Genomic DNA, 27,520 nt, shown 5'->3' with positions numbered 1-27,520 from the left:
GTGGGGGTGTCAGTACCTGGGGGTCCTCATACAGCTGGGTGTGGGGGTGTCAGTACCTGGGGGTCCTCATACAGATGGGTGTGGGGGTGTCAGTACCTGGGGGTCCTCATACAGATGGGTGTGGGGGTGTCAGTACCTGGGGGTCCTCATACAGATGGGTGTGGGGGTGTCAGTACCTGGGGGTCCTCATACAGATGGGTGTGGGGGTGTCAGTACCTGGGGGTCCTCATACAGATGGGTGTGGGGGTGTCAGTACTCGTGGCGTCCTCAGATAGAGGGACGTTTGGCTGAGTAGTGATGTGTCACAGTCTGATCTGATCCCAGCTGTACCCTATGGGCGCCTATGTCCTCACACATCAGTGAGTTATGTGTAGTACTGACTTCTCGCCAATAGATGGCAGCATTGCTACAAGTCGGTGTGGAGGACACTGCATCCAGCAGGCAGAGCTCCAGCCTCACAGCAGAAGGAAAAGCCAGGAGGAGAACAGGTATGAAGGGATGAAAGGATGTACTAAAGGTAAAGGGAACCGCTCATCAGGATAAGTAAACTACAGGCACTGTCAGGCTGCCGCTGTTACACAATACAAATGATACCTGGGGTGAAGAAATCCATCTTGTGGTTGTTGTGTGATCTTCGCAGCTTTGAGTTAATGAGATTCTCATACATTATATGGAGGCTGCCGTATATTATATGGAGACTGCAGTATATTATATAGAGACTGCCGTATATTATATGGAGGCTGCCGTATATTATATGGAGACTGCCGTATATTATATGTAGACTGCCGTATATTATATGGAGACTGCAGTATATTATATGGAGGCTGCTGTATATTATATGGAGACTGCTGTATATTATATGGAGGCTGCCGTATATTATATGGAGGCTGCCGTATATTATATGGAGACTGCCGTATATTATATGTAGACTGCCGTATATTATATGGAGACTGCAGTATATTATATGGAGGCTGCTGTATATTATATGGAGACTGCTGTATATTATATGTAGACTGCCGTATATTATATGGAGACTGCAGTATATTATATGGAGGCTGCTGTATATTATATGGAGACTGCAGTATATTATATGGAGACTGCCGTATATTATATGGAGGCTGCCGTATATTATATGGAGACTGCAGTATATTATATGGAGACTGCCGTATATTATATGGAGACTGCCGTATATTATATAGAGACTGCCGTATATTATATGGAGACTGCCGTATATTATATGGAGACTGCCGTATATTATATGGAGACTGCCGTATATTATATGGAGACTGCCGTATATTATATAGAGACTGCCGTATATTATATAGAGACTGCCGTATATTATATGGAGACTGACGTATATTATATGGAGGCTGCCGTATATTATATGGAGACTGCCGTATATTATATGGAGACTGCCGTATATTATATGGAGACTGCCGTATATTATATAGAGACTGCCGTATATTATATGGAGACTGACGTATATTATATGGAGACTGCCGTATATTATATAGAGACTGCCGTATATTATATGGAGACTGCCGTATATTATATGGAGACTGCCGTATATTATATGGAGACTGCCGTATATTATATGGAGACTGCCGTATATTATATGGAGACTGCCGTATATTATATGGAGACTGCCGTATATTATATGGAGGCTGCCGTATATTATATGGAGACTGTCGTATATTATATGGAGACTGCTGTATATTATCAACCTCTGAAACACACAAAGACGGGAACACCCTGGACCTGGTCTTTGCCCGGCTCTGTTCAATTCCCCACCTCGATAACTCACCACTTCCCCTCTCTGACCACAACATTCTCTCCTTCACACTCACAACTCCTCGCCCACCCCAGCACTCTCCTACCTACCACACATTCAGAAATCTACATGCCATTAACCCTCATACACTTTCAGACTCCTTACACTCATCACTGTCCCCAACCTCTTCTTTTTCCTGTCCTGATCTGGCGGTACATCACTACAATGACACTCTTAGAAGCACCCTAGACCAAGTAGCTCCCCTCACGCTCAGAACCTCCAAACACAGAGTGAAACAGCCCTGGCTTACATCGCAAACCCGATTTCTCCAGCGATGCTCTAGGTGTGCTGAACGCTTATGGAGGAAAACTCGCACCCCAGAAGACTTCATCCACTTCAAATTTATGTTAAGGACCTATAACTCTGCCCTTCACCTCGCCAAACAGTCCTACTACACCACCCTGATCTCCTCACTATCCAACCACCCCAAGAAACTTTTTAACACCTTTCACTCTCTCCTCAGGCCAAAAGCACAAGCCCCTATCACAGACATTTGTGCTGATGACCTGGCCTCCCACTTTATAGAGAAAATAGACAATATCTGTCAGGAAATCCGCTCCCAGACACCAAGTGCAATGACTCCCATCCCTCCCTGCATCTCCCCTGGCTCACTCTCCACTTTCGATCCCATCACAGAAGAAGTCTCCAAGCTCCTCTCCTCGTCCGACTACATGCACCACCGACCCCATTCCCTCACACCTCCTCCAGTCTCTCTCTCCAGTCGTCACAACTCACCTAACTACAATCTTTAATCTCTCCCTCTCCTCTGGCATTTTTCCCTCCTCCTTCAATCACTCTATCATTACTCCATTACTAAAAAAACAAACCCTTGACCCATCATGCACAAACAACTACAGACCGGTCTCCAATCTCCCCTTCATCTCTAAACTCCTGGAGCGCCTAGTCTACTCCCGTCTAGGCTACTTTCACACTAGCGTCGGGCTCGGCCCATCGCGGTGCGAAACGTAACGGTGACCACTCTCTGCTCATTCTTCTCGATCTTTCTGCAGCTTTCGACACTGTTGACCACCCTCTCCTACTCTCTAGGCTCCAGTCACTAGGCATTAAGGACACTGCTCTCTCCTGGTTCTCTTCCTACCTTTCTGACCGCTCCTTCAGTGTTCTGTTCTCCGGCTCCACTTCATCTCCTCTTCCTCTCACTGTCGGGGTACCTCAGGGCTCAGTCCTTGGCCCCCTTCTCTTCTCCCTCTACACAGCCCCAATTGGACAGACCATCAGCAGATTTGGCTTTCAGTACCATCTTCATGCTGATGACACACAACTATACACGTCATCCCCTGACCTTACCCCCGCTGTACTACAGAACACCACTGACTGTCTGTCCGCAGTCTCTGACATCATGTCCGCTCTCTATCTGAAACTCAACCTCTGCTCCCGCCTTCTACTAACCTCCCTAAATCTGACTTTTCCCTCTCTGTGGGTGGCACCATAATAACACCCCAGCAGCAGGCGCGCTGTGTGGGTGTTATGTCTGACTCTGAACTCTCCTTCACCTCCCACATACAATCTCTTGCCCGCTCGTGCCGCTTACACCTAAAGAACATCTCTAGAATACGCCCTTTTCTCACCATGAAAACAACAAAAACCCTCACTGTCGCCCTAATCCACTCCCGTCTGGACTACTGTAACTCTCTATTAATTGGCCTCCCCCTCACGCGACTTTCCCCTCTCCAGTCTATCCTTAATGCAGCAGCCAGGGTCGTCCATCTGGCTAATCGTTACTCGGACGTGTCTGCTCTTCGCCAGTCGTTACACTGGCTGCCCATTCATTACAGGATACAATTCAAAGTACTTGTTCTCCCCCACAAAGCTCTCCACAGTGCGGCACCCCTTACATCTCCTCCCTTATTTCTGTCTATCGGCCTAGCCAACCGCTGCACTCTGCAAACGACTTTCGACTAACCTCTGCACTAATCCGTACCTCCGACTCCCGACTCCAAGACTTCTCCCGTGCTGCGCCAATCCTCTGGAATGCTCTACCCCAAGACATTAGGACCATCCACAACTTGCATAGTTTTAGGCGCTCGCTCAAAACTCATTTGTTCAGAGCGGCCTATCACGTTCCCTAATCAAACTCATTTTATGTTTGTGTGTGGCCCATTCACTATCTCCATCTATCCCCCACCCCCTGAAGATGGCTGGACCCTCATTGTAAATACATCACTGTAAATACACACCTGTGCTTTGTATCCCCCCACCTCATTGTAGATTGTAAGCTCTCACGAGCAGGGTTGTCTTATTTTGTTTTATTCTGCTTTATTACTGTATTGTTAACATTTTTACCTATGACTGTTGTTGTTGTGTTGTTGTTGTGTTGTGTTTGAAACTGTTAAACTGTAAAGCGCTGCGGAATATGTTGGCGCTATATAAAGAAAGATTATTATTATTATATGGAGGCTGCCGTATATTATATGGAGACTTGAAGACACAAAAGAGCACAGTGAGGTCAAAAATACTCTGTTGTAAAAAAATCACAGTAATCAGCAAGTGCTAGTCAAAAGATGTAAAGAAAACAGGGTATTTAGTTGATACGTTTTTTTGCAAAAAAATGTATACTAAGCTGCTCCACCAAATCGTCAAGGTATACCCTTATAGAGCAGTCCTAACTAATGTATGCAATCCCTATCTGATGTATTTAAAACCTGATCATCGGTATAGTACCTGTATAAGCAGGGTTCAGAGAAGGACTATCCATGTGGACATGCAGGATGGAACTGCTTAAATGCAAATGACCCACAGAGGTGATTTTTTTACAACAGAGTATTTTTGACCTCACTGTGCTCTTTTGTGTCTTCAAGTTTACTGGTGGTGTGAACAGGTTCCTACAGACTTGTTCAATGTGCAAGTGGCCCATGTGTTTCTGGTTCTATTATATGGAGACTGCAGTATATTATATGGAGACTGCCGTATATTATATGGAGACTGCCGTATATTATATGGAGGCTGCCGTATATTATATGGAGGCTGCCGTATATTATATGGAGGCTGCCATATATTATATGGAGGCTGCCGTATATTATATGGAGACTGCAGTATATTATATGTACACTGCCGTATATTATATGGAGACTGCCGTATATTATATGGAGACTGCCGTATATTATATGGAGGCTGCCGTATATTATATGGAGACTGCCGTATATTATATGGAGGCTGCCGTATATTATATGGAGGCTGCCGTATATTATATGGAGGCTGCCGTATATTATATGGAGGCTGCCATATATTATATGGAGACTGCCGTATATTATATGGAGACTGCCGTATATTATATGGAGACTGCAGTATATTATATGTACACTGCCGTATATTATATGGAGGCTGCCGTATATTATATGGAGGCTGCCGTATATTATATGGAGGCTGCCGTATATTATATGGAGGCTGCCATATATTATATGGAGGCTGCCATATATTATATGGAGGCTGCCGTATATTATATGGAGACTGCAGTATATTATATGTACACTGCCGTATATTATATGGAGACTGCCGTATATTATATGGAGACTGCCGTATATTATATGGAGGCTGCCGTATATTATATGGAGGCTGCCGTATATTATATGGAGGCTGCCGTATATTATATGGAGGCTGCCGTATATTATATGGAGACTGCCGTATATTATATGGAGGCTGCCGTATATTATATGGAGGCTGCCGTATATTATATGGAGGCTGCCGTATATTATATGGAGGCTGCCGTATATGATATGGAGACTGCAGTATATTATATGGAGGCTGCCGTATATTATATGGAGACTGCAGTATATTATATGGAGACTGCCGTATATTATATGGAGGCTGCCGTATATTATATGGAGGCTGCCGTATATTATATGGAGGCTGCCGTATATTATATGGAGGCTGCCGTATATTATATGGAGACTGCAGTATATTATATGTACACTGCCGTATATTATATGGAGACTGCCGTATATTATATGGAGGCTGCGGTATATTATATGTAGACTGCCATATATTATATGGAGACTGCCGTATATTATATGGAGACTGCCGTATATTATATGGAGACTGCCGTATATTATATGGAGACTGCCGTATATTATATGGAGGCTGCCGTATATTATATGGAGGCTGTCGTATATTATAAGGAGACTGCCGTATATTATATGGAGGCTGCCGTATATTATATGGAGGCTGCCGTATATTATATGGAGACTGCCGTATATTATATGTACACTGCCGTATATTATATGGAGACTGCCGTATAATATATGGAGGCTGCCGTATATTATATGGAGGCTGCCGTATATTATATGGAGGCTGCCGTATATTATATGGAGGCTGCCGTATATTATATGGAGGCTGCCGTATATTATATGGAGGCTGCCGTATATTATATGGAGGCTGCCGTATATTATATGGAGACTGCCGTATATTATATGGAGACTGCCGTATATTATATGGAGACTGCCGTATATTATATAGAGACTGCCGTATATTATATAGAGACTGCCGTATATTATATAGAGACTGCCGTATATTATATGGAGGCTGCCGTATATTATATGGAGACTGCCATGATGAACCCCTCCTGCTATAAGTCCCCTTAGTGATGAGTTTTGTGCCCACATTTGCTGCTGCGGCACACCGTCAGGTACAGTCAGGTACAGAGCCCCCCCAGCCCCCAGATCTCTGACGCTCCCTCACACTTCTATACATGGGCATGAAGTAATGAAGGGTTAATATTGGGAGACCTAAGAAAAGCACAGCTGCTCTACACTGCCGGCACCTCCAGAGCTGGACTCATAATTGTGCTGCAATCACAGCTCACTGCTGCAGACTGTCCACATAGGATACAGCTGATACTACTGTGTTACATAGGACTGCAGGCGCCATTGCTGCGTTACATAGGACTGCGGGTGACATTGCTGCGTTGCATAGGACTGCTGTTGACATTGCTGCGTTACACAGGACTGCGGGTGACATTTCCGTGTTACATGTAGTCTTACATAGGACTGCGGGTGACATTTCCGTGTTACTTGTGGTTTTACATAGGACTGCGGGTGCCATTTCTGTGTTACTTGTGGTCTTGCATAGGACTGCGGGTGACATTTCTGTGTTACTTGTGGTCTCACATAGGACTGCGGGTGACATTTCTGTGTTACTTGTGGTCTTACATAGGACTGCGGGTGACATTACTGTTACTTGTGGTCTTACATAGGACTGAGGGTGACATTTCCGTGTTACTTGTGGTCTTACATAGGACTGCGGGTGACATTTCCGTGTTACTTGTGGTGTTACATAGGACTGAGGGTGACATTTCCATGTTACTTGTGGTCTTACATAGGACTGCGGGTGACATTTCCATGTTACTTGTGGTGTTACATAGGACTGCGGGTGACATTTCTGTGTTACTTGTGGTCTCACATAGGACTGCGGGTGACATTACTGTTACTTGTGGTCTTACATAGGACTGCGGGTGACATTTCTGTTACTTGTGGTCTTACATAGGACTGAGGGTGACATTTCCGTGTTACTTGTGGTCTTACATAGGACTGCGGGTGACATTTCCGTGTTACTTGTGGTGTTACATAGTACTGAGGGTGACATTTCCATGTTACTTGTGGTCTTACATAGGACTGCGGGTGACATTTCTGTGTTACTTATGGTGTTACACAGGACTGCAGGTGACATTTCCGTGTTATTTGTGGTCTTACATAGGACTGTATGTGACATTTCTGTGTACTTGTGGTCTTACATAGGACTGTAGGTGACATTTTGTGTTATTTGTGGTCTTACATAGGACTGCGGGTGACATTTCCATGTTACTTGTGGTGTTAGTAACACCACAAGTAACATGGAAATGTCACCCGCAGTCCTATGTAAGACCACAAGTAACACAGAAATGTCACCCTCAGTCCTATGTAACACCGTGTTACATAGGACTGAGGGTGACATTTCTGTGTTACTTATGGTGTTACACAGGACTGTAGGTGACATTTCCGTGTTATTTGTGGTCTTACATAGGACTGTAGGTGACATTTCCGTGTACTTGTGGTCTTACATAGGACTGCGGGTGACATTTCAGTGTTACTTGTGGTCTTACATAGGACTGTAGGTGACATTTCCGTGTTAATTGTGGTCTTATATAGGACTGCGGGTGACATTTCTGTTATTTGTGGTCTTACATAGGACTGTAGGTGACATTTCCGTGTACTTGTGGTCTTACATAGGACTGTAGGTGACATTTCCGTGTACTTGTGGTCTTACATAGGACTGTGGGTGACATTTCTGTGTGACTGGTGCTGAGGCTTTGTACACAGATGTGGCACAGAGTAATAAATGGCTTTATGGGAGAAGCAATATGGCGCGTTGTCCCAGCAGGTGTCACAGCCGGGCTCGTCGGGGTATACGCTGTATCCTATCGTCCCCTTTGCTTACTGTAGTTTTTGTCGGCAGGTTCTCCCTTGTCCCAGCGCCTGTGTTCCCAGTGTCGCCATCTTCCTCTTCTATCCTATAGCTTGGATTCCGTATCTCTAGCTAATATGTAGCAGCGGTTCTGTACATTATTCGCCATATATCTGCTGCTGGGCGTTACTGTGCTCCCTGCTCCTCTCTGCGGGGGTGCTGCGTACATGCATATAAATGGGCCCTGTGTAGCCCTCCGAGGCCGCCATTGTCCTTGGCCCTTGGTGCCACCGGCCGCCCCTGACACGGGGGTCTCTGATTAACCCCCAATATACACTCGCTTATTGTTCTATAATTAGAGCAACATCTTTAGGAAATATTCCACAAATATTGTGACTGATAACTGGCGTTACTACGGTAACACGGTCGTTACCAGGCCGACGTCACAACATGCATCCGCAGGACGACAAGGTTGAGAGTAAATACATGTGTCACCATTGTCAGAAGCGCTGCTGCCCAGGAATGGCGCCATTTGTCAGCATGCACCTCGCTGTCCTGAGATCACACTGCCTGCTGCCCAGGAATGGTGCCATTTGTCAGCATGCACCTCGCTGTCCTGAGATCACACTGCTTGCTGCCCAGGAATGGTGCCATTTGTCAGCATGCACCTCGCTGTCCTGAGATCACACTGCCTGCTGCCCAGGAATGGTGCCATTTGTCAGCATGCACCTCGCTGTCCTGAGATCACACTGCCTGCTGCCCAGGAATGGCGCCATTTGTCAGCATGCACCTCGCTGTCCTGAGATCACACTGCCTGCTGCCCAGGAATGGCACCATTTGTCAGCATGCACCTCGCTGTCCTGAGATCACACTGCCTGCTGCCCAGGAATGGCACCATTTGTCAGCATGCACCTCACTGTCCTGAGATCACACTGCCTGCTGCCCAGGAATGGCGCCATTTGTGAGCATGCACCTCGCTGTCCTGAGATCACACTGCCTGCTGCCCAGGAATGGCACCATTTGTCAGCATGCACCTCGCTGTCCTGAGATCACACTGCCTGCTGCCCAGGAATGGCGCCATTTGTGAGCATGCACCTCGCTGTCCTGAGATCACACTGCCTGCTGCCCAGGAATGGCACCATTTGTCAGCATGCACCTCGCTGTCCTGAGATCACACTGCCTGCTGCCCAGGAATGGTGCCATTTGTCAGCATGCGCCTCGCTGTCCTGAGATCACACTGCCTGCTGCCCAGGAATGGCGCCATTTGTCAGCATGCACCTCGCTGTCCTGAGATCACACTGCCTGCTGCCCAGGAATGGTGCCATTTGTCAGCATGCACCTCGCTGTCCTGAGATCACACTGCCTGCTGCCCAGGAATGGCACCATTTGTCAGCATGCACCTCGCTGTCCTGAGATCACACTGCCTGCTGCCCAGGAATGGCACCATTTGTCAGCATGCACCTCACTGTCCTGAGATCACACTGCCTGCTGCCCAGGAATGGCGCCATTTGTGAGCATGCACCTCGCTGTCCTGAGATCACACTGCCTGCTGCCCAGGAATGGCACCATTTGTCAGCATGCACCTCGCTGTCCTGAGATCACACTGCCTGCTGCCCAGGAATGGCGCCATTTGTGAGCATGCACCTCGCTGTCCTGAGATCACACTGCCTGCTGCCCAGGAATGGCACCATTTGTCAGCATGCACCTCGCTGTCCTGAGATCACACTGCCTGCTGCCCAGGAATGGTGCCATTTGTCAGCATGCGCCTCGCTGTCCTGAGATCACACTGCCTGCTGCCCAGGAATGGCGCCATTTGTCAGCATGCACCTCGCTGTCCTGAGATCACACTGCCTGCTGCCCAGGAATGGTGCCATTTGTCAGCATGCACCTCGCTGTCCTGAGATCACACTGCCTGCTGCCCAGGAATGGCGCCATTTGTCAGCATGCACCTCGCTGTCCTGAGATCACACTGCCTGCTGCCCAGGAATGGCGCCATTTGTCAGCATGCACCTCGCTGTCCTGAGATCACACTGCCTGCTGCCCAGGAATGGCACCATTTGTCAGCATGCACCTCGCTGTCCTGAGATCACACTGCCTGCTGCCCAGGAATGGCACCATTTGTCAGCATGCACCTCACTGTCCTGAGATCACACTGCCTGCTGCCCAGGAATGGCGCCATTTGTGAGCATGCACCTCGCTGTCCTAAGATCACACTGCCTGCTGCCCAGGAATGGCACCATTTGTCAGCATGCACCTCGCTGTCCTGAGATCACACTGCCTGCTGCCCAGGAATGGCGCCATTTGTCAGCGTGCACCTCACTGTCCTGAGATCACACTGCTTGTTGCCCAGGAATGGCGCCATTTGTGAGCATGCACCTCGCTGTCCTGAGATCACACTGCCTGCTGCCCAGGAATGGCACCATTTGTCAGCATGCACCTCGCTGTCCTGAGATCACACTGCCTGCTGCCCAGGAATGGCGCCATTTGTCAGCATGCACCTCGCTGTCCTGAGATCACACTGCTTGTTGCCCAGGAATGGCGCCATTTGTCAGCATGCACCTCGCTGTCCTGAGATCACACTGCCTGCTGTCCAGGAATGGCGCCATTTGTCAGCATGCACCTCGCTGTCCTGGGATCACACTGCTTGTTGCCCAGGAATGGCGCCATTTGTCAGCATGCACCTCGCTGTCCTGGGATCACACTGCTTGCTGCCCAGGAATGGAGACATTTGCCAGCATGCACCTCGCTGTCCTGAGATCACACTGCCTGCTGCCCAGGAATGGCGCCATTTGTCAGCATGCACCTCGCTGTCCTGAGATCACACTGCCTGCTGTCCAGGAATGGCGCCATTTGTGAGCATGCACCTCACTGTTCTGAGATCACACTTCTTGCTGCCCAGGAATGGCGCCATTTGTCAGCATGCACCTCGCTGTCCTGGGATCACACTGCTTGCTGCCCAGGAATGGAGACATTTGCCAGCATGCACCTCGCTGTCCTGAGATCACACTGCCTGCTGCCCAGGAATGGCGCCATTTGTCAGCATGCACCTCGCTGTCCTGAGATCACACTGCTTGCTGCCCAGGAATGGCGCCATTTGTCAGCATGCACCTCGCTGTCCTGAGATCACACTGCTTGTTGCCCAGGAATGGCGCCATTTGTCAGCATGCACCTCGCTGTCCTGGGATCACACTGCTTGCTGCCCAGGAATGGAGACATTTGCCAGCATGCACCTCGCTGTCCTGAGATCACACTGCCTGCTGCCCAGGAATGGCGCCATTTGTCAGCATGCACCTCGCTGTCCTGAGATCACACTGCCTGCTGTCCAGGAATGGCGCCATTTGTGAGCATGCACCTCACTGTTCTGAGATCACACTTCTTGCTGCCCAGGAATGGCGCCATTTGTCAGCATGCACCTCGCTGTCCTGAGATCACACTGCTTCCTGTCCAGGAATGGCGCCATTTGTCAGCATGCACCTCGCTGTCCTGAGATCACACTGCTTACTGTCCAGGAATGGCGCCATTTGTCAGCATGCACCTCGCTGTCCTGAGATCACACTGCTTGCTGCCCAGGAATGGCGCCATTTGTCAGCATACACCTCGCTGTCCTGAGATCACACTGCTTCCTGTCCAGGAATGGCGCCATTTGTCAGCATGCACCTCGCTGTCCTGAGATCACACTGCTTACTGTCCAGGAATGGCGCCATTTGTCAGCATGCACCTCGCTGTCCTGAGATCACACTGCTTGCTGCCCAGGAATGGCGCCATTTGTCAGCATGCACCTCGCTGTCCTGAGATCACACTGCTTACTGTCCAGGAATGGTGCCATTTGTCAGCATGCACCTCGCTGTCCTGAGATCACACTGCTTGCTGCCCAGGAATGGCGCCATTTGTCAGCATGCACCTCGCTGTCCTGAGATCACACTGCCTGCTGCCCAGGAATGGCGCCATTTGTCAGCATGCACCTCGCTGTCCTGAGATCACACTGCTTGCTGTCCAGGAATGGCGCCATTGGTCAGCATGCACCTCGCTGTCCTGAGATCACACTGCTTGCTGCCCAGGAATGGTGCCATTTGTGAGCATGCCCCTCGCTGTCCTGATATCACACTGCCTGCTGTCCAGGAATGGGGCCATTTGTGAGCATGCACCTCGCTGTCCTGAGATCACACTGCCTGCTGCCTAGGAATGGCTCCATTTGTCAGCATGCACCTCACTGTCCTGAGATCACACTGCTTACTGCCCAGGAATGGTGCCATTTGTCAGCATGCACCTCGCTGTCCTGAGATCACGCTGCTTGCTGCCCAGGAATGGCGCCATTTGTCAGCATGCACCTCGTTGTCCTAAGATCACATGGCCTGCTGACCAGGAATGGCGTCATTTGTGAGCATGCACCTCGCTGTCCTGAGATCACACTGCCTGCTGCCCAGGAATGGCTCCATTTGTCAGCATGCACCTCCCTGTCCTGAGATCACACTGCCAGCTATCCAGGAATGGCTCCATTTGTCAGCATGCACCTCGCTGTCCTGAGATCACACTGCTTGCTGCCCAGGAATGGCGCCATTTGTCAGCATGCACCTCGCTGTCCTGAGATCACACTGCTTGCTGCCCAGGAATGGCACCGTTTGTCAGCATGGACCTCGCTGTCCTGAGATCACACTGCTTGCTGCCCAGGAATGGCGCCATTTGTCAGCATGCACTTCGCTGTCCTGAGATCACACTGCCTGCGGCCCAGGAATGGCGCCATTTGTCAGCATGCACCTTGCTGTCCTGAGATCACACTGCTTGCTGCCCAGGAATGGCACCATTTGTCAGCATGCACCTCGCTGTCCTTAGATCACAATGCTTGCTGCCCAGGAATGGCGCAATTTGTCAGCATGCACCTCGCTGTCCTGAGATCACACTGCTTGCTGCCCAGGAATGGCGCCATTTGTCAGCAGCATGCACCTTGCTGTCCTGAGATCACACTGCCTGCTGCCCAGGAATGGCGCCATTTGTCAGCATGCACCTCGCTGTCCTTAGATCACACTGCCTGCTGCCCAGGAATGGCGCCATTTGTCAGCATGCACCTCGCTGTCCTGAGATCACACTGCCTGCTGCCCAGGAATGGCGCCATTTGTCAGCATGCACCTCGCTGTCCTGAGATCACACTGCCTGCTGCCCAGGAATGGCGCCATTTGTCAGCATGCACCTTGCTGTCCTGAGATCACACTGCCTGCTGCCCAGGAATGAGGAATACTTGAGGACTTACTGTTGCTTCTTGGTCAGCTCCTGCTCTTTCTGCACCAGGTCCTGTTTCAGGGAGGCCAGCATCTCCACACTGACGTCCACCTGCCTGGTCAGCTCGGAGGCCCGGTCCTCCAGCTCCTGCTTTTCCAGCCCCAGCCGTACACTCTCCTTCTTGGCATTCTCCAGCTCTGAGCTTTTCCTTTCCAGCTCCACCTGCAGTCGTCCCACTTGGGTGGCGATTTTCTGCTCCACCTCTTCGGTCAGCTTCTCCAGGCGCTTGTCCACTTCCAGCTTCTCAAATGCCCTGACTTTCAATCTGGCCAGACCTTCCTCGTAGGCAGCGTCTACAGCTGCGGAAGCTGCAGCAGCTGCTGCCACAGCGGCCGGGGGAGGAGAGTGGGACGCCATGGTTGTCTTGCTAAAAATCTCACCTAGTGGGATCTCAGCCTCTTGGGTGAAATGTGTTGATGCTTGGCCGCAGTCTTCGGCTTGGACTAATTCCCGCGTAAACCTCTGCTCCTTGCCCTGGAAAGACGTGCTCTCAAAGACCTCCCTACGGTGGGCAGGGGTCAACAAGGCTGTCTCACTGGTCAGGGGGAAGATGGCACCACAGATGCTGTTGGTCTTGGATAAGACATAGAGGGTCTCGTAGGTGTGGCTGAATTCCAGGTGGGACTTCAGGGAGGACAGGTTCTGGAAACGTTTGTGCTCACCGCACCTTGGACACCGATAGGGCAGATCCAAAGAGGCCATGCCTCAGCTCAGAAGAGGGTGCTGGTCCGTCAGCCCTAAACCGAGCAGGATGGCGCGGAGGGTCATGGTGTACCGGGGATTCTGGATGGGTCAGAACAGCGGGGAGAGCAAGACTTCAACAGTCTTTGCCAAGAAGAGCTCATCTCTGAAGTCAGAGGGCGATGGAAGCGATGGCACCGTGGACCTGTCACGTCAGAGGATCACCCGTACCACACGCGATCTGCCACATCGGCCTGTAGGAAGAGAGAGAGGAAACAAGTCACACGTCCGCTCCTTGCACCAGGAGAGCGCTGAAAACTTCTGCAACTGCCCAGCAGACCACGGCCCCGACTCCACAAGCAACGAAATGTCGCAATATTTTTGCACGATGCAAAAACATTTTGCATCTGCTGCTGTTTTTGAACCACAATAGTTGATGACATCACACATCATAGAAGATGATGACATCACGCACAATGAGGCCACACACTGAGATGAAACCCCTTAGCTGAGAATGCCTTCACACACTATGGCTGACGATGACCTCACACTCCACAGATGACCATGATGTCACACACCACAGCGGACGATAACATCACACACCACAGATGACCATGATGTCACGCACCACGGCGGACAATGACGTCACACACCACAGATGACCATGATGTCACACACCACGGCGGACGATAACATCACACACCACAGATGACCATGATGTCACACACCACGGCAGACTACCACATCGCAAAAAGCAGATAACGACATCATACAATGCAGTATTTGATGAGGTCATGATAAGGTGACAATGATGTCACACACCAGAGCGCACGATGACCTCATACACCACCATGATGTCACACACTGTGGCTGACGATGACCTCACACTCCACAGATGACCATGATGTCACACACAAAGGCAGACTATCACATCACAAAATGCAGCAGACTACGTCACACAATGCAGTGTTCGATGAGGTCACGATGAGGTGACAATCGTCACACACCATGGCGGACGATGACCTCATACACCAACCATGATGTCACACACCATGGCGGTCGATGACATTACACACCACGGTGGACGATGACATCACACACCACGGCAAACAATGATGTCATACACCTTGGCAGATGATGACATCACACACCACGGCAAACAATGATGTCACACACCACGGTGTATAATGACGTCACACACCACGGCGGAAGATGACTTCACACACCACGGCGTATAATGACATAACACACCACGGCGGACGATGATGTCACACATTACGGCGGACGATGACGTCACACAACACAGCAGACGATTACGTCACATACCACGGCAGACGATGACATCACACATCACGGCGGATGATGACGTCACACACCACAGCAGACGATGACATCACACACCTCGGCTGACAATGATGTCACACACCACGGCGGACGATGACGTCACACACCACAGCGGACGATTACGTCACACACCACGGCAGACGATGACATCACACATCACGGCGGACGATGACGTCACACACCACAGCAGACGATGACATCACACACCATGGCAAACAATGATGTCACACACCACAGCAGACGATGACATCACACACCACAGCTAACAGCGAAAAATATATATCTAAAGGGAAAATAGCAAGTTTAACAAATAGAAAACCCCCATAAAACTCCAATACTTTATTAAATATAACAAGAACACAAAAACAAATAGATAACGCCCTACCTATTAGGTCAGCTAAATTGGAAGGGGAGGGGTGGCAATCCCCCGATAACCCCTTACAAATATAAAATACTAAACAGTATACAAGGTTTGAAGATGTTATAACAAATGTGTTACACACTCATAAACTATAAGGGTGTACAGATATATATAAGGTATCCCTAAAGGCTAAGAGTTGGCCCTAGAAATAAATCTACCTAGATGCGGAGGTTGGCACCCTTAAAGAGGTCGAGAATGGCGCCCCCGCTCGTGCGACGACTCTCCCTAGTCTCCTGGCTCCTCCCTATAAGGGATAGAGTGAGAAACAGAACGCCAGATGGCTGTAAATAACTTGTAAAAATATATATATATATGTGTGGTGCCTCTTATATAACGTCTCAGGTCCTCCCCTCCAATGTGCTGTAAGACCCAAGGATAGAGCTAGATATATTAGCATATAACACATACAATGGGGGGCATAAATAATCGGAAAAACTTGTAAAGCAGAGGACACCACAGGAGAACGTTGCAAAACTGCGGACACCAAACTGAAGATCAAACCTGACCAAACTGACCGATAATTAGACCCTGCAAAAATGCATATACCACATGACACCACATCTAACTGGAACAGATAATTTGCAGATACTCATAAGTCATAATAGAATAGATGCATTAATCCAAGATGACATTATACTCATCTGTTGTAGACTGCAGCTAGTCCAGATATCATGGCTCACATTGATGACTTGAAGGCGAGAAATGCCTCACCACTACTCTCGACGCGTTTCCCCCACATAATTGGGTTCATCAGGAGAGATTAGATGAACATACGGCAGTATAGATAGATGAAAACAAATAGGGCTGCCTGTGGTGTCCTCTGCTTTACAAGTTTTTCCGATTATTTATGCCCCCCATTGTATGTGTTATATGCTAATATATCTAGCTCTATCCTTGGGTCTTACAGCACATTGGAGGGGAGGACCTGAGACGTTATATAAGAGGCACCACACATATATATATATATTTTTACAAGTTATTTACAGCCATCTGGCGTTCTGTTTCTCACTCTATCCCTTATAGGGAGGAGCCAGGAGACTAGGGAGAGAGTCGTCGCACGAGCGGGGGCGCCATTCTCGACCTCTTTAAGGGTGCCAACCTCCGCATCTAGGTAGATTTATTTCTAGGGCCAACTCTTAGCCTTTAGGGATACCTTATATATATCTGTACACCCTTATAGTTTATGAGTGTGTAACACATTTGTTATAACATCTTCAAACCTTGTATACTGTTTAGTATTTTATATTTGTAAGGGGTTATCGGGGGATTGCCACCCCTCCCCTTCCAATTTAGCTGACCTAATAGGTAGGGCGTTATCTATTTGTTTTTGTGTTCTTGTTATATTTAATAAAGTATTGGAGTTTTATGGGGGTTTTCTATTTGTTAAACCATCACACACCACGGCAAACAATGATGTCACACACCATGACGTACAATGACGTAACACACTACGGCGGACGATGACGTCACACACCACAGCGTATAATGACGTCATCACGGCGTATAATGGCGTCACACACTACAGCGGACGATGACCTCACACACCACGGCGTATAATGACGTCACACACCACGGCGGACGATGACCTCACACACCACGGCGTATAATGACGTCACACACCACGGCGTACGATGACCTCACACACCACGGCGTATAATGACGTCATACACCACGGCGGACAATGACCTCACACACCACGGATTATAATGACGTCACACACCATGGCGGACGATGACCTCACACACCACGGCGGACGATGACCTCACACACCACGGGGTATAATGACCTCACACACCACGGCGGACAATGACGTCATCACGGCGTATAATGGCGTCACACACTACAGCGGACGATGACGTCACACACCACGGCGTATAATGACGTCACACACCACGGCGTATAATGACGTCACACACCACGGCATATGACGTCACACACCACGGCATATGACGTCACACACCACGGCATATAATGACGTCACACACCACGGCGTATAATGACGTCACACACCACGGCGTACGATGACCTCACACACCACGGCGTATAATGACGTCACACACCACGGCGTACGATGACCTCACACACCACGGCGTATAATGACGTCATACACCACGGCGGACAATGACCTCACACACCACGGATTATAATGACGTCACACACCATGGCGGACGATGACCTCACACACCACGGCGGACGATGACCTCACACACCACGGGGTATAATGACCTCACACACCACGGCGGACAATGACTTCACACACCACGGATTATAATGACGTCACACACCATGGCGGACGATGACCTCACATACCACGGCGTATAATGACGTCACACACCACGGCGTATAATGACGTCACACACCACGGCGGACGATGACCTCACACACCACGGAGTATAATGACGTCACACACCACGGCGGACGATGACCTCACACCACGGCGTATAATGACGTCACACACCACGGCGTACGATGACCTCACACACCACGGATTATAATGACGTCACACACCACGGCGTACGATGACCTCACACACCACGGCGTATAATGACGTCATACACCACGGCGGACAATGACCTCACACACCACGGATTATAATGACGTCACACACCATGGCGGACGATGACCTCACACACCACGGCGTATAATGACGTCACACACCATGGCGGACGATGACCTCACACACCACGGCGTATAATGACGTCACACACCATGGCGGACGATGACCTCACACACCACGGCGGACGATGACCTCACACACCACGGGGTATAATGACCTCACACACCACGGGGTATAATGACCTCACACACCACGGCGTATAATGACGTCACACACCACAGCAGACGATGACCTCACACACCACGGCGTATAATGACCTCACACACCATGGCGGACGATGACCTCACACACCACGGCGTATAATGACCTCACACACCACGGCGGACGATGACCTCACACACCACGGCGGACGATGACCTCACACACCACGGCCGACGATGACCTCACACACCACGGCGTATAATGACGTCACACACCATGGCGGACGATGACCTCACACACCACGGCGGACGATGACCTCACACACCATGGGGTATAATGACCTCACACACCACGGCGTATAATGACGTCACACACCACAGCAGACGATGACCTCACACACCACGGCGAATAATGACCTCACACACCACGGCGTATAATGACCTCACACACCACGGCGGACGATGACCTCACACCACGGCGGACGATGACCTCGCACACCACGGCGGACGATGACCTCACACACCACGGCGTATAATGACCTCACACACCACGGAGTATAATGACGTCACACACCATGGCGGACGATGACCTCACACACCACGGAGTATAATGACGTCAAACACCATGGCGGACGATGACCTCACACACCACGGCGTATACCATGATCTAGTAATGCACAGCATTATTCGTTGGTCACTATATGGCAGCATTGTGTACGGTTTCTTCCTAGGTATGTGTGTAGCTTTCAGTATCAGTATAGGGCAGCACTATACACAGGACACTATATGGCAGCACTATTTATATATTATTGAGCACAATTCATGAAGTGTTGTGCATTGTCTTCTGGTGCCGGGCTTTACCCTGGAGCCTATGCAGAGCGCACTGGATACTTGTGATCCAGGCGTGTATATAGATCTGGGCCCACTGCCGGGATAAGTGGCGCTTCCTACATCTATTTCTTCACTAACCCCATTAACTCCTGAGAATCTGCTGATGGCAGCAGCACAGAATCCTCCGGTGCCCGGGGCAGCGATGGCTATGGGCCCAGGCCGGCTCCCAGTGACCGCAGGGTCAGCGCCGCTCATCAGATGGGGGTCACTTTCTTCCAGCCGTATCTCACCAATCTTGTGCTGGATTATAAAATGTCACGCCGTCCCTGAGAGCTCGTTCCTACATCCGTGGGTCATGCGTGTGATGTACACAGGCAGAATACTACGTACCTACTACGTGTCCGAGGTGTCATACCAATAAACGGAGAGGACACGGACACCATCTTTGTATTTTTGGATAGTGACCTGCATGTACGGTAGTTGGGTCCAGCACACTGCTGAAAACGCTGCGGAGAGCAGAATAAAGCCTGAATGTGTACAGGCGCCATCCCAGGGCTGAGGATCTGGGGCGGAGGAGGGCGGCGGGGTCTTGTAAGACATTATGGGTGTCAGGAGCGGTCTATGGGATAATGCTTAGTGAATGGCGGGCGCAGGGTGACGCGGAGGCTTCGGGGAGACGAGATGCTGGGTGACAGCCGGAAAGTCTCTGCCCCCACCCTGCAGACACCACAGGGGGCTCCTGTCACAGCGATCCCAGCCCCCCACCATGACGACTGGAGGACCAGGCAAGCAATGTCCGCCACCTACTCCCGAGAAAACACAAGGCTCAAGAAAGCAGCTGTATCCGGTCAGTGTCCCAGGAAAGCTGTGTACTGCCATTGTAGAGGAACACACTGGGGTCAGTCACCGAACCTCACCCACCCTGGTTACCCAGCGCCCACCACTGTCTGCTGGTTTACCCTTCTCCATGCTTTACACTGCATCACTTCTCCTTTACAGCATAGCTCTGGCCACTGGAGTAAACCTGCGTCTACAACACACAGAGCCAAGAATTCCGGACCATTCACCCATGACACCCGACCGGAGACCCAGAGACATCGGCACAGTCAAGAGTACAACAAAAAAGTTCAGTAAATTCAAGAAAAAGGTAGAAAAAAAATAAGTAATTCCTCCTGCGCCTGCGAATGATGAAGGAGTGAGAGCGGATTTGTATCTCAGCACTGGATGGCGGAAGCTTTCATGTTATTTATAGTTAATGCAAATGTCCAATTTACCGGTGACACCGTCAGACGCATCACGGGAAGGAATATTCACAGAAATGACCCCCGTTACCGAGGAGAGAGCTGTGAGCGCCATCAGCACCATCAGCACCGCGCACACATCCTGCAGCACCATCAGCACCGCTCACACAACCTGCAGCACCATCAGCACCGCGCACACAACCTGCAGAGCCATCAGCACCGCTCACACAACCTGCAGCACCATCAGCACCGCTCACACAACCTGCAGCACCATCAGCACCGCTCAAACAACTTGCAGCACCATCAGCACCGCTCACACAACCTGCAGCACAATCAGCACCGCGCACACAACCTGCAGCACCATCAGCACCGCTCACACATCCTGCAGAGCCATCAGCACCGCTCACACAACCTGCAGCACAATCAGCACCGCGCACACAACCTGCAGCACCATCAGCACCGCGCACACAACCTGCAGAGCCATCAGCACCGCTCACACAACCTGCAGCACCATCAGCACCGCGCACACAACCTGCAGCACCATCAGCACCGCACACACTACCTGCAGCACCATCAGCACCGCTCACACAACCTGCAGCACCATCAGCACCGCTCACACAACCTGCAGAGCCATCAGCACCACTCACACAACCTGCAGAGCCATCAGCACCACTCACACAACCTGCAGCACCATCAGCACCGCTCACACAACCTGCAGCACCATCAGCACCGCTCACACAACCTGCAGCACCATCAGCACCGCTCACACAACCTGCAGCACCATCAGCACCGCTCACACATCCTTCAGCACCATCAGCACCATCAGCACCGCTCACACATCCTTCAGCACCGCTCACACAACCTGCAGCACCATCAGCACCATCACTACCGCTCACACATCCTTCAGCACCGCTCACACAACCTGCAGCACCATCAGCACCGCTCACACATCCTTCAGCACAGCTCACACAACCTGCAGAGCCATCAGCACCATCAGCACCGCTCACACATCCTTCAGCACCGCTCACACATCCTGCAGCACCATCAGCACCGCTCACACAACCTGCAGCACCATCATCACCGCTCACACATCCTGCAGCACCATCAGCACCGCTCACACAACCTGCAGCACCATCAGCACCGCTCACACATCCTGCAGCACCATCAGCACCGCTCACACAACCTGCAGCACCATCAGAACCGCACACACAACCTGCAGCACCATCAGCACCGCTCACACATCCTGCAGCACCATCAGCACCGCTCACACAACATGCAGAACCATCAGCACCGCTCACACAACCTGCAGCACCATCAGCACCGCTCACACATCCTGCAGCACCATCAGCACCGCTCACACAACCTGCAGCACCATCAGCACCGCACACACAACCTGCAGCACCATCAGCACCGCTCACACAACCTGCAGCGCCATCAGCACCGCTCACACAACCTGCAGCACCGCTCACACAACCTGCAGCACCATCAGCACCGCTCACACATCCTGCAGCACCATCAGCACCGCTCACACAACCTGCAGAGCCATCAGCACCGCTCACACATCCTGCAGCACCATCAGCACCACTCACACAACCTGCAGCACCATCAGCACCGCTCACACAACCTGCAGCACCATCAGCACCGCTCACACATCCTGCAGCACCATCAGCACCGCTCATACAACCTGCAGCACCATCAGCACCGCTCACACAACCTGCAGAGCCATCAGCACCGCTCACACATCCTGCAGCACCATCAGCACCTCTCACACAACCTGCAGCACCATCAGCACCGCTCACACAACCTGCAGCACCACACACACAACCTGCAGCACCATCAGCACCGCTCACACAACCTGCAGCACCATCAGCACCGCTCACACAACCTGCAGCGCCATCAGCACCGCTCACACAACCTGCAGCAGCGCTCACACAACCTGCAGCACCATCAGCACCGCTCACACATCCTGCAGCACCATCAGCACCGCTCACACAACCTGCAGAGCCATCAGCACCGCTCACACATCCTGCAGCACCATCAGCACCGCACACACAACCTGCAGCACCATCAGCACCGCTCACACAACCTGCAGCACCATCAGCACCGCTCACACATCCTGCAGCGCCATTAGCACCGCTCACACAACCTGCAGCACCATCAGCACCGCTCACACAAGCTGCAGCACCATCAGCACCCCTCAAACAACCTGCAGCACCATCAGCACCGCTCACACATCCTGCAGCACCATCAGCACCGCTCACACAACCTGCAGCACCATCAGCACCGCTCACACAACCTGCAGCACCATCAGCACCGCTCACACAACCTGCAGCACCATCTGCACCATCAGCACCGCTCACACAACCTGCAGCACCATCAGCACCGCACACACAATCTGCAGCGCCATCAGCACCGCTCACACAACCTGCAGCACCATCAGCACCGCTCACACAACCTGCAGCACCATCAGCACCACTTACACAACCTGCAGCGCCATCAGCACCGCTTACACAACCTGATTTTTAGTTAATTTTTTTTGCTGTTCCATCATAAAAAGTCATTGTTGGATCCTTTACATAATGGCAGCTAGAACCACCCAAAATAGCACTGGACAGATCACACTGACATTGATGGGATCCACATTTGGCTTCATGGCACTATGGCCAGAAATGTAAGTATAGCAAATCGTCATCAAGAGTTCCTAAGATGTGGAAACAGCCGAACGCTGAAACATACTATATCCAGAAGATTCTGCTGAGAGCAAGCGAGATAGATCTGAAAATGGAGGTGACGGGCGGTCACCAGATACTGATGATGGAGGTGACGGGCGGTCACCAGATACTGATGATGGAGGAGACGGGCGGTCACCAGATACTGATGATGGAGGAGACGGGCGGTCACCAGATACTGATGATGGAGGAGACGGGCGGTCACCAGATACTGATGGAGGTGACGGGCGGTCACCAGATACTGATGATGGAGGAGACAGGCGGTCACCAGATACTGATGATGGAGGAGACAGGCGGTCACCAGATACTGATGATGGAGGAGACAGGCGGTCACCAGATACTGATGATGGAGGTGACGGGCGGTCACCAGATACTGATGATGGAGGAGACAGGCGGTCACCAGATACTGATGATGGAGGCGACGGGCGGTCACCAGATACTGATGATGGAGGTGACGGGCGGTCACCAGATACTGATGATGGAGGTGACGGGCTGTCACCAGATACTGATGATGGAGGTGATGGGCTGTCACCAGATACTGATGATGGAGGCGACAGGCGGTCTCCAGATTACTGATGATGGAGCTGATGTGTGGTCACCAGATACTGATCCAATGATTGGATATCCATAAGGACAAAAATGTCCAGGAAGGATGGGAAATTTTGAAAAATGAGAATCTCAAAGCACAATCGTTAACAATTACAAAAAGAGGGAAGAATAGGAAGCATTTAAGGAAACCAGGATGGATGAACATAAAACTTAAACACATGCTAAAAAGGAAGAAAGAAATGTTCATCAAATGGAAAGAGGGAGGCATATCTAAAGAAGAATATAATGCTGTCTGCAGAACATGCAGGGCAAGAATCAGATTATCTAAAGTTGAGAATGAATTAAGGCTTGCAAGAGACGTCAAAAGCAATAAAAAAGAATTGTGGAGTTATGTCAAAAGTAAAAGAAAAGTCAAAGATGAATCTTTACAGCATGAAAATGATGAAATGGTAAGAAAGGATGCTGAGAAGGCCAAACTGTAACAACTCTGCTGGCATCAGGGCATGGCCTCTCATCTCTCACACTATCTTACCCACTGCTCCAGGTCATGGTGTGGTTTCTGTTTCATGCCAGCTCCATGTTCTGTGTCTCTGCTCTCTGCATGCTTCCTGGCTGTGTGTATAGGGGCCGGCGCCTGAACTCTCTGGTTCTTATAGGAATCAGGTGCATCTGTCTAATCTGTTCCTGACCAATTGCCAGGAGGCCTCCAGTATTTAGTGCAGCTCCACCCAGTGGACTGGGCCTGTGCAATGTGTTAGCTCAGTTTGTGCTTAGCTGCTGAGTTTGCCAGGCCTTGCTCTATGTTACTCCCTCTCTGGAGGCTTTACTCTGTATTCTTGCCTTGATCTTGTCCGCCCTCCAGGAGGCAGAATATCCTGGTCCCTGTGTCTTTGTCCTTGTTTCTTGTCTTGTTCCATTTCCTTGTCTGAACTTGGTCTTATCTCGGTCTCCTTGTCTGTGGCTTCCTTCGCTGCTGTGTCTTTCCTCGTGTTCACAGTCTGGTTACACTCCGCACTCTTGCGGCTCTGCCTGCTCTGTACCTTTGTGGCTTTACCTCTGCTCCGCACTCCTGCGGTTCTGCTCCTTTCTACTCTGTTTAGCTTCTGCAGCTGCTGTAATCTCTTGCTGCAGCTCCTCTCTGCATTCCTTGCGGTTCTGCTCTGCTCTGCTGCTGCAGTTATCCCTTACTGCAGCTCCTCTCCACATTCCTTGTGGCTCCGCTCTGCTTAGCTTCTGCAGAAATCTCTTGCTGCAGCTCCTCTCCGCATTCCTTGCGGTTCTACTCTGCTTAGCTTCTGTTGCTACACTATCTCTTGCTGCTCTTCTGCTCCTATCCGCAGCCTTGCGGTTCTCTGCCTGTGTGAACAGGTCCCAACCTGTTCCTTCATTCTCCTTTCCTTCTGGCTTGTTTCCGTACCTGCATCTCCTGTGTGAACAGGTCCCAACCTGTTCCTTCATACCTCATTCCTTTCTGCTTGATTCCTTTCCTGCACCTACTGTGTGAACAGATCCCTACCTGTTCCTTCATATTTCATATCCGTTCCTGCACCTCCAGTGTGAACAGGTTCCTACCAGTTCCTGCATACTACATATCCGTACCTGCACCTCCTGTGTGAACAGGTCCCTACCTGTTCCTCCATACTACGTATCCGTACCTGCACCTCCTGTGTGAACAGGTCCCTACCTGTTCCTTCATACACCACATCAACCAGTCCTGTGTTCTCTGCCGTGCCTTCCAGTCCTGTGTTCCTGTCCTAGCCAGTCATGTGTCTCTGCCAGCCCTGTGTTCTCTGCCGTGTCTCTGCCAGCCCTGTGTTCTCTGCCGTGTCTCTGCCAGCCCTGTGTTCTCTGCCGTGTCTCTGCCAGCCCTGTGTCTTAGCTGTGCCAGCCTACTCGTCTGAGTTTCAGCCGTGCTCTTCTGCCAGTCCTGCCTGATGCCCGCACCAATCCTGGTGTTCCTGTCTCCCAGGTGGGATCAGCAGCCACAGCCAGACACCACCCTGGAGTAGCACCTGGCAGCTGCCTGCTGCACAAGCCTGACCTCACCATCAGAGGCTCCAGTGAAAACCCAGGCAGCTGTCATAGTCACGCCCCTTCCAGGGTAGTCTTGTTTGTGGCTCAGTGGGGCCACAAACCCTCCGAGCTCACGCCCACCAGTCAGGGCGTGAGCGTGACACAAACTTTTAAATTCCTATTTTGCATCTGTTTTCTCTTAGGAAGGAATTGTAACATCAACTGATCTTCACTGTCCTATTAAAAGAATAGAAGAATCCAGGATAGCTATAAACAGAAAGATAGTGAGGAAACACTTAGCTAACATAAATGAATTCAAGTCTCCAGGTTGAGATGAATTACACCTCAGAGTACTGAAGGAGATAGCATAATACATTTTTTAACTACTCTCCATAATCTTTGAAAATTCTTGGAGAACAGAAGTCCCAGAAGACTGGAGAAAAGCAAATGCTGTTCCTATCTTCAAAAAGGGGGAAGAAGGTGGACGCAGGGAACTATAGGCCAGTGAGTCTGACGTCTATACCAGGAAAGATTTTTGAACAAATTATTAAACAACATGTATGCAAGACCTGGATAACAATGAAGTGATTAACCAGAATCAGCATGGGTTTGTAGCTAATGAGTCATGTCAGACTAACTTAATTTCCTTCTATTTCAGAATCACTGACTGGGTGGATCAGGGAAATGCTGTAGATATAGTATATCTTGAATTCAGCAAAGCATTTGACAAAGTATCTCACACAATCGTTATTGAAAAAATGACCAAGTATGGAATGGATAAGGCAACTGTTAGGTGGATTCATAACTGGCTTAGTGATCAGACCCAAAGAGTGGTCGTAAATGGCTGTACATCCAGTTGGAAGAATGTCTCAAGTGGGGTACCACAGGGCTCTGTCCTGGGCCCTGTATTGTTCAACATCTTTATCAATGATTTAGATGAAGGAATTCAGGGTAAACTGATTAAATTTGCCGATGACACAAAGCTAGGAGGGATAGCTAATACCAGAGAAGAGAGAGAGGATTCAAAAAGATATAAATAAACTGGAGCAGTGGGCAGCAACTAACAGAATGGATTTTAACAGGGAAAAATGCAAAGTACTACATCTGGGCAATAAAAGTGAAAAAAGCATATACAGAATGGGAGGAATAGGGCTAAGCAACAGCACACGTGAAAAAGCCTTGGGTATACTAATAGATCACAGACTGAACATGAGTCAACAGTGTGATGCAGCAGCAAAAAGGGCAAATACAATTCTGGGATGTATTAACAGAAGCATACAGTCTAGATCATGTGAAGTCATTATTGCCCTCTACTCCTCCTTGGTCAGACCTCATCTGGAATACTGTGTCCAGTTTTGGGCACCACATTTAATAAAAGACATCAACAAACTGGAGCAAGTTCAGAGAAGAGCGACCGGAATGGTGACCGGTCTGCAAACCATGTCCTATGAGG

The 27,520-nt window shown here is 50.2% G+C and overlaps 1 protein-coding gene across 5 annotated transcripts in view; it reads right to left on the bottom strand.

Moving 5' to 3' along the window:
• Window positions 1–27,520, bottom strand: part of FBXO41 (F-box protein 41) — a 160,796-nt gene that overhangs the window by 39,873 nt on the left and 93,403 nt on the right. For all 5 annotated transcript variants that reach the window (XR_013220124.1, XM_077280384.1, XM_077280385.1 and 2 more), the window contains exon 2: window positions 13,473–14,436. Coding sequence is in view for 4 of the 5 variants with exons in the window: in XM_077280384.1 (XP_077136499.1) it covers window positions 13,473–14,203 (731 nt within the window). In the remaining variant the exon portion in view is untranslated. The remainder of the gene's footprint in view (window positions 1–13,472; window positions 14,437–27,520) is intronic.

This window comes from Ranitomeya variabilis, chromosome 1 (genome assembly GCF_051348905.1).
Source record: "Ranitomeya variabilis isolate aRanVar5 chromosome 1, aRanVar5.hap1, whole genome shotgun sequence".
Classification (NCBI taxonomy): domain Eukaryota; kingdom Metazoa; phylum Chordata; class Amphibia; order Anura; family Dendrobatidae; genus Ranitomeya; species Ranitomeya variabilis.
This window is presented reverse-complemented; position numbering and strand designations above follow the sequence as displayed.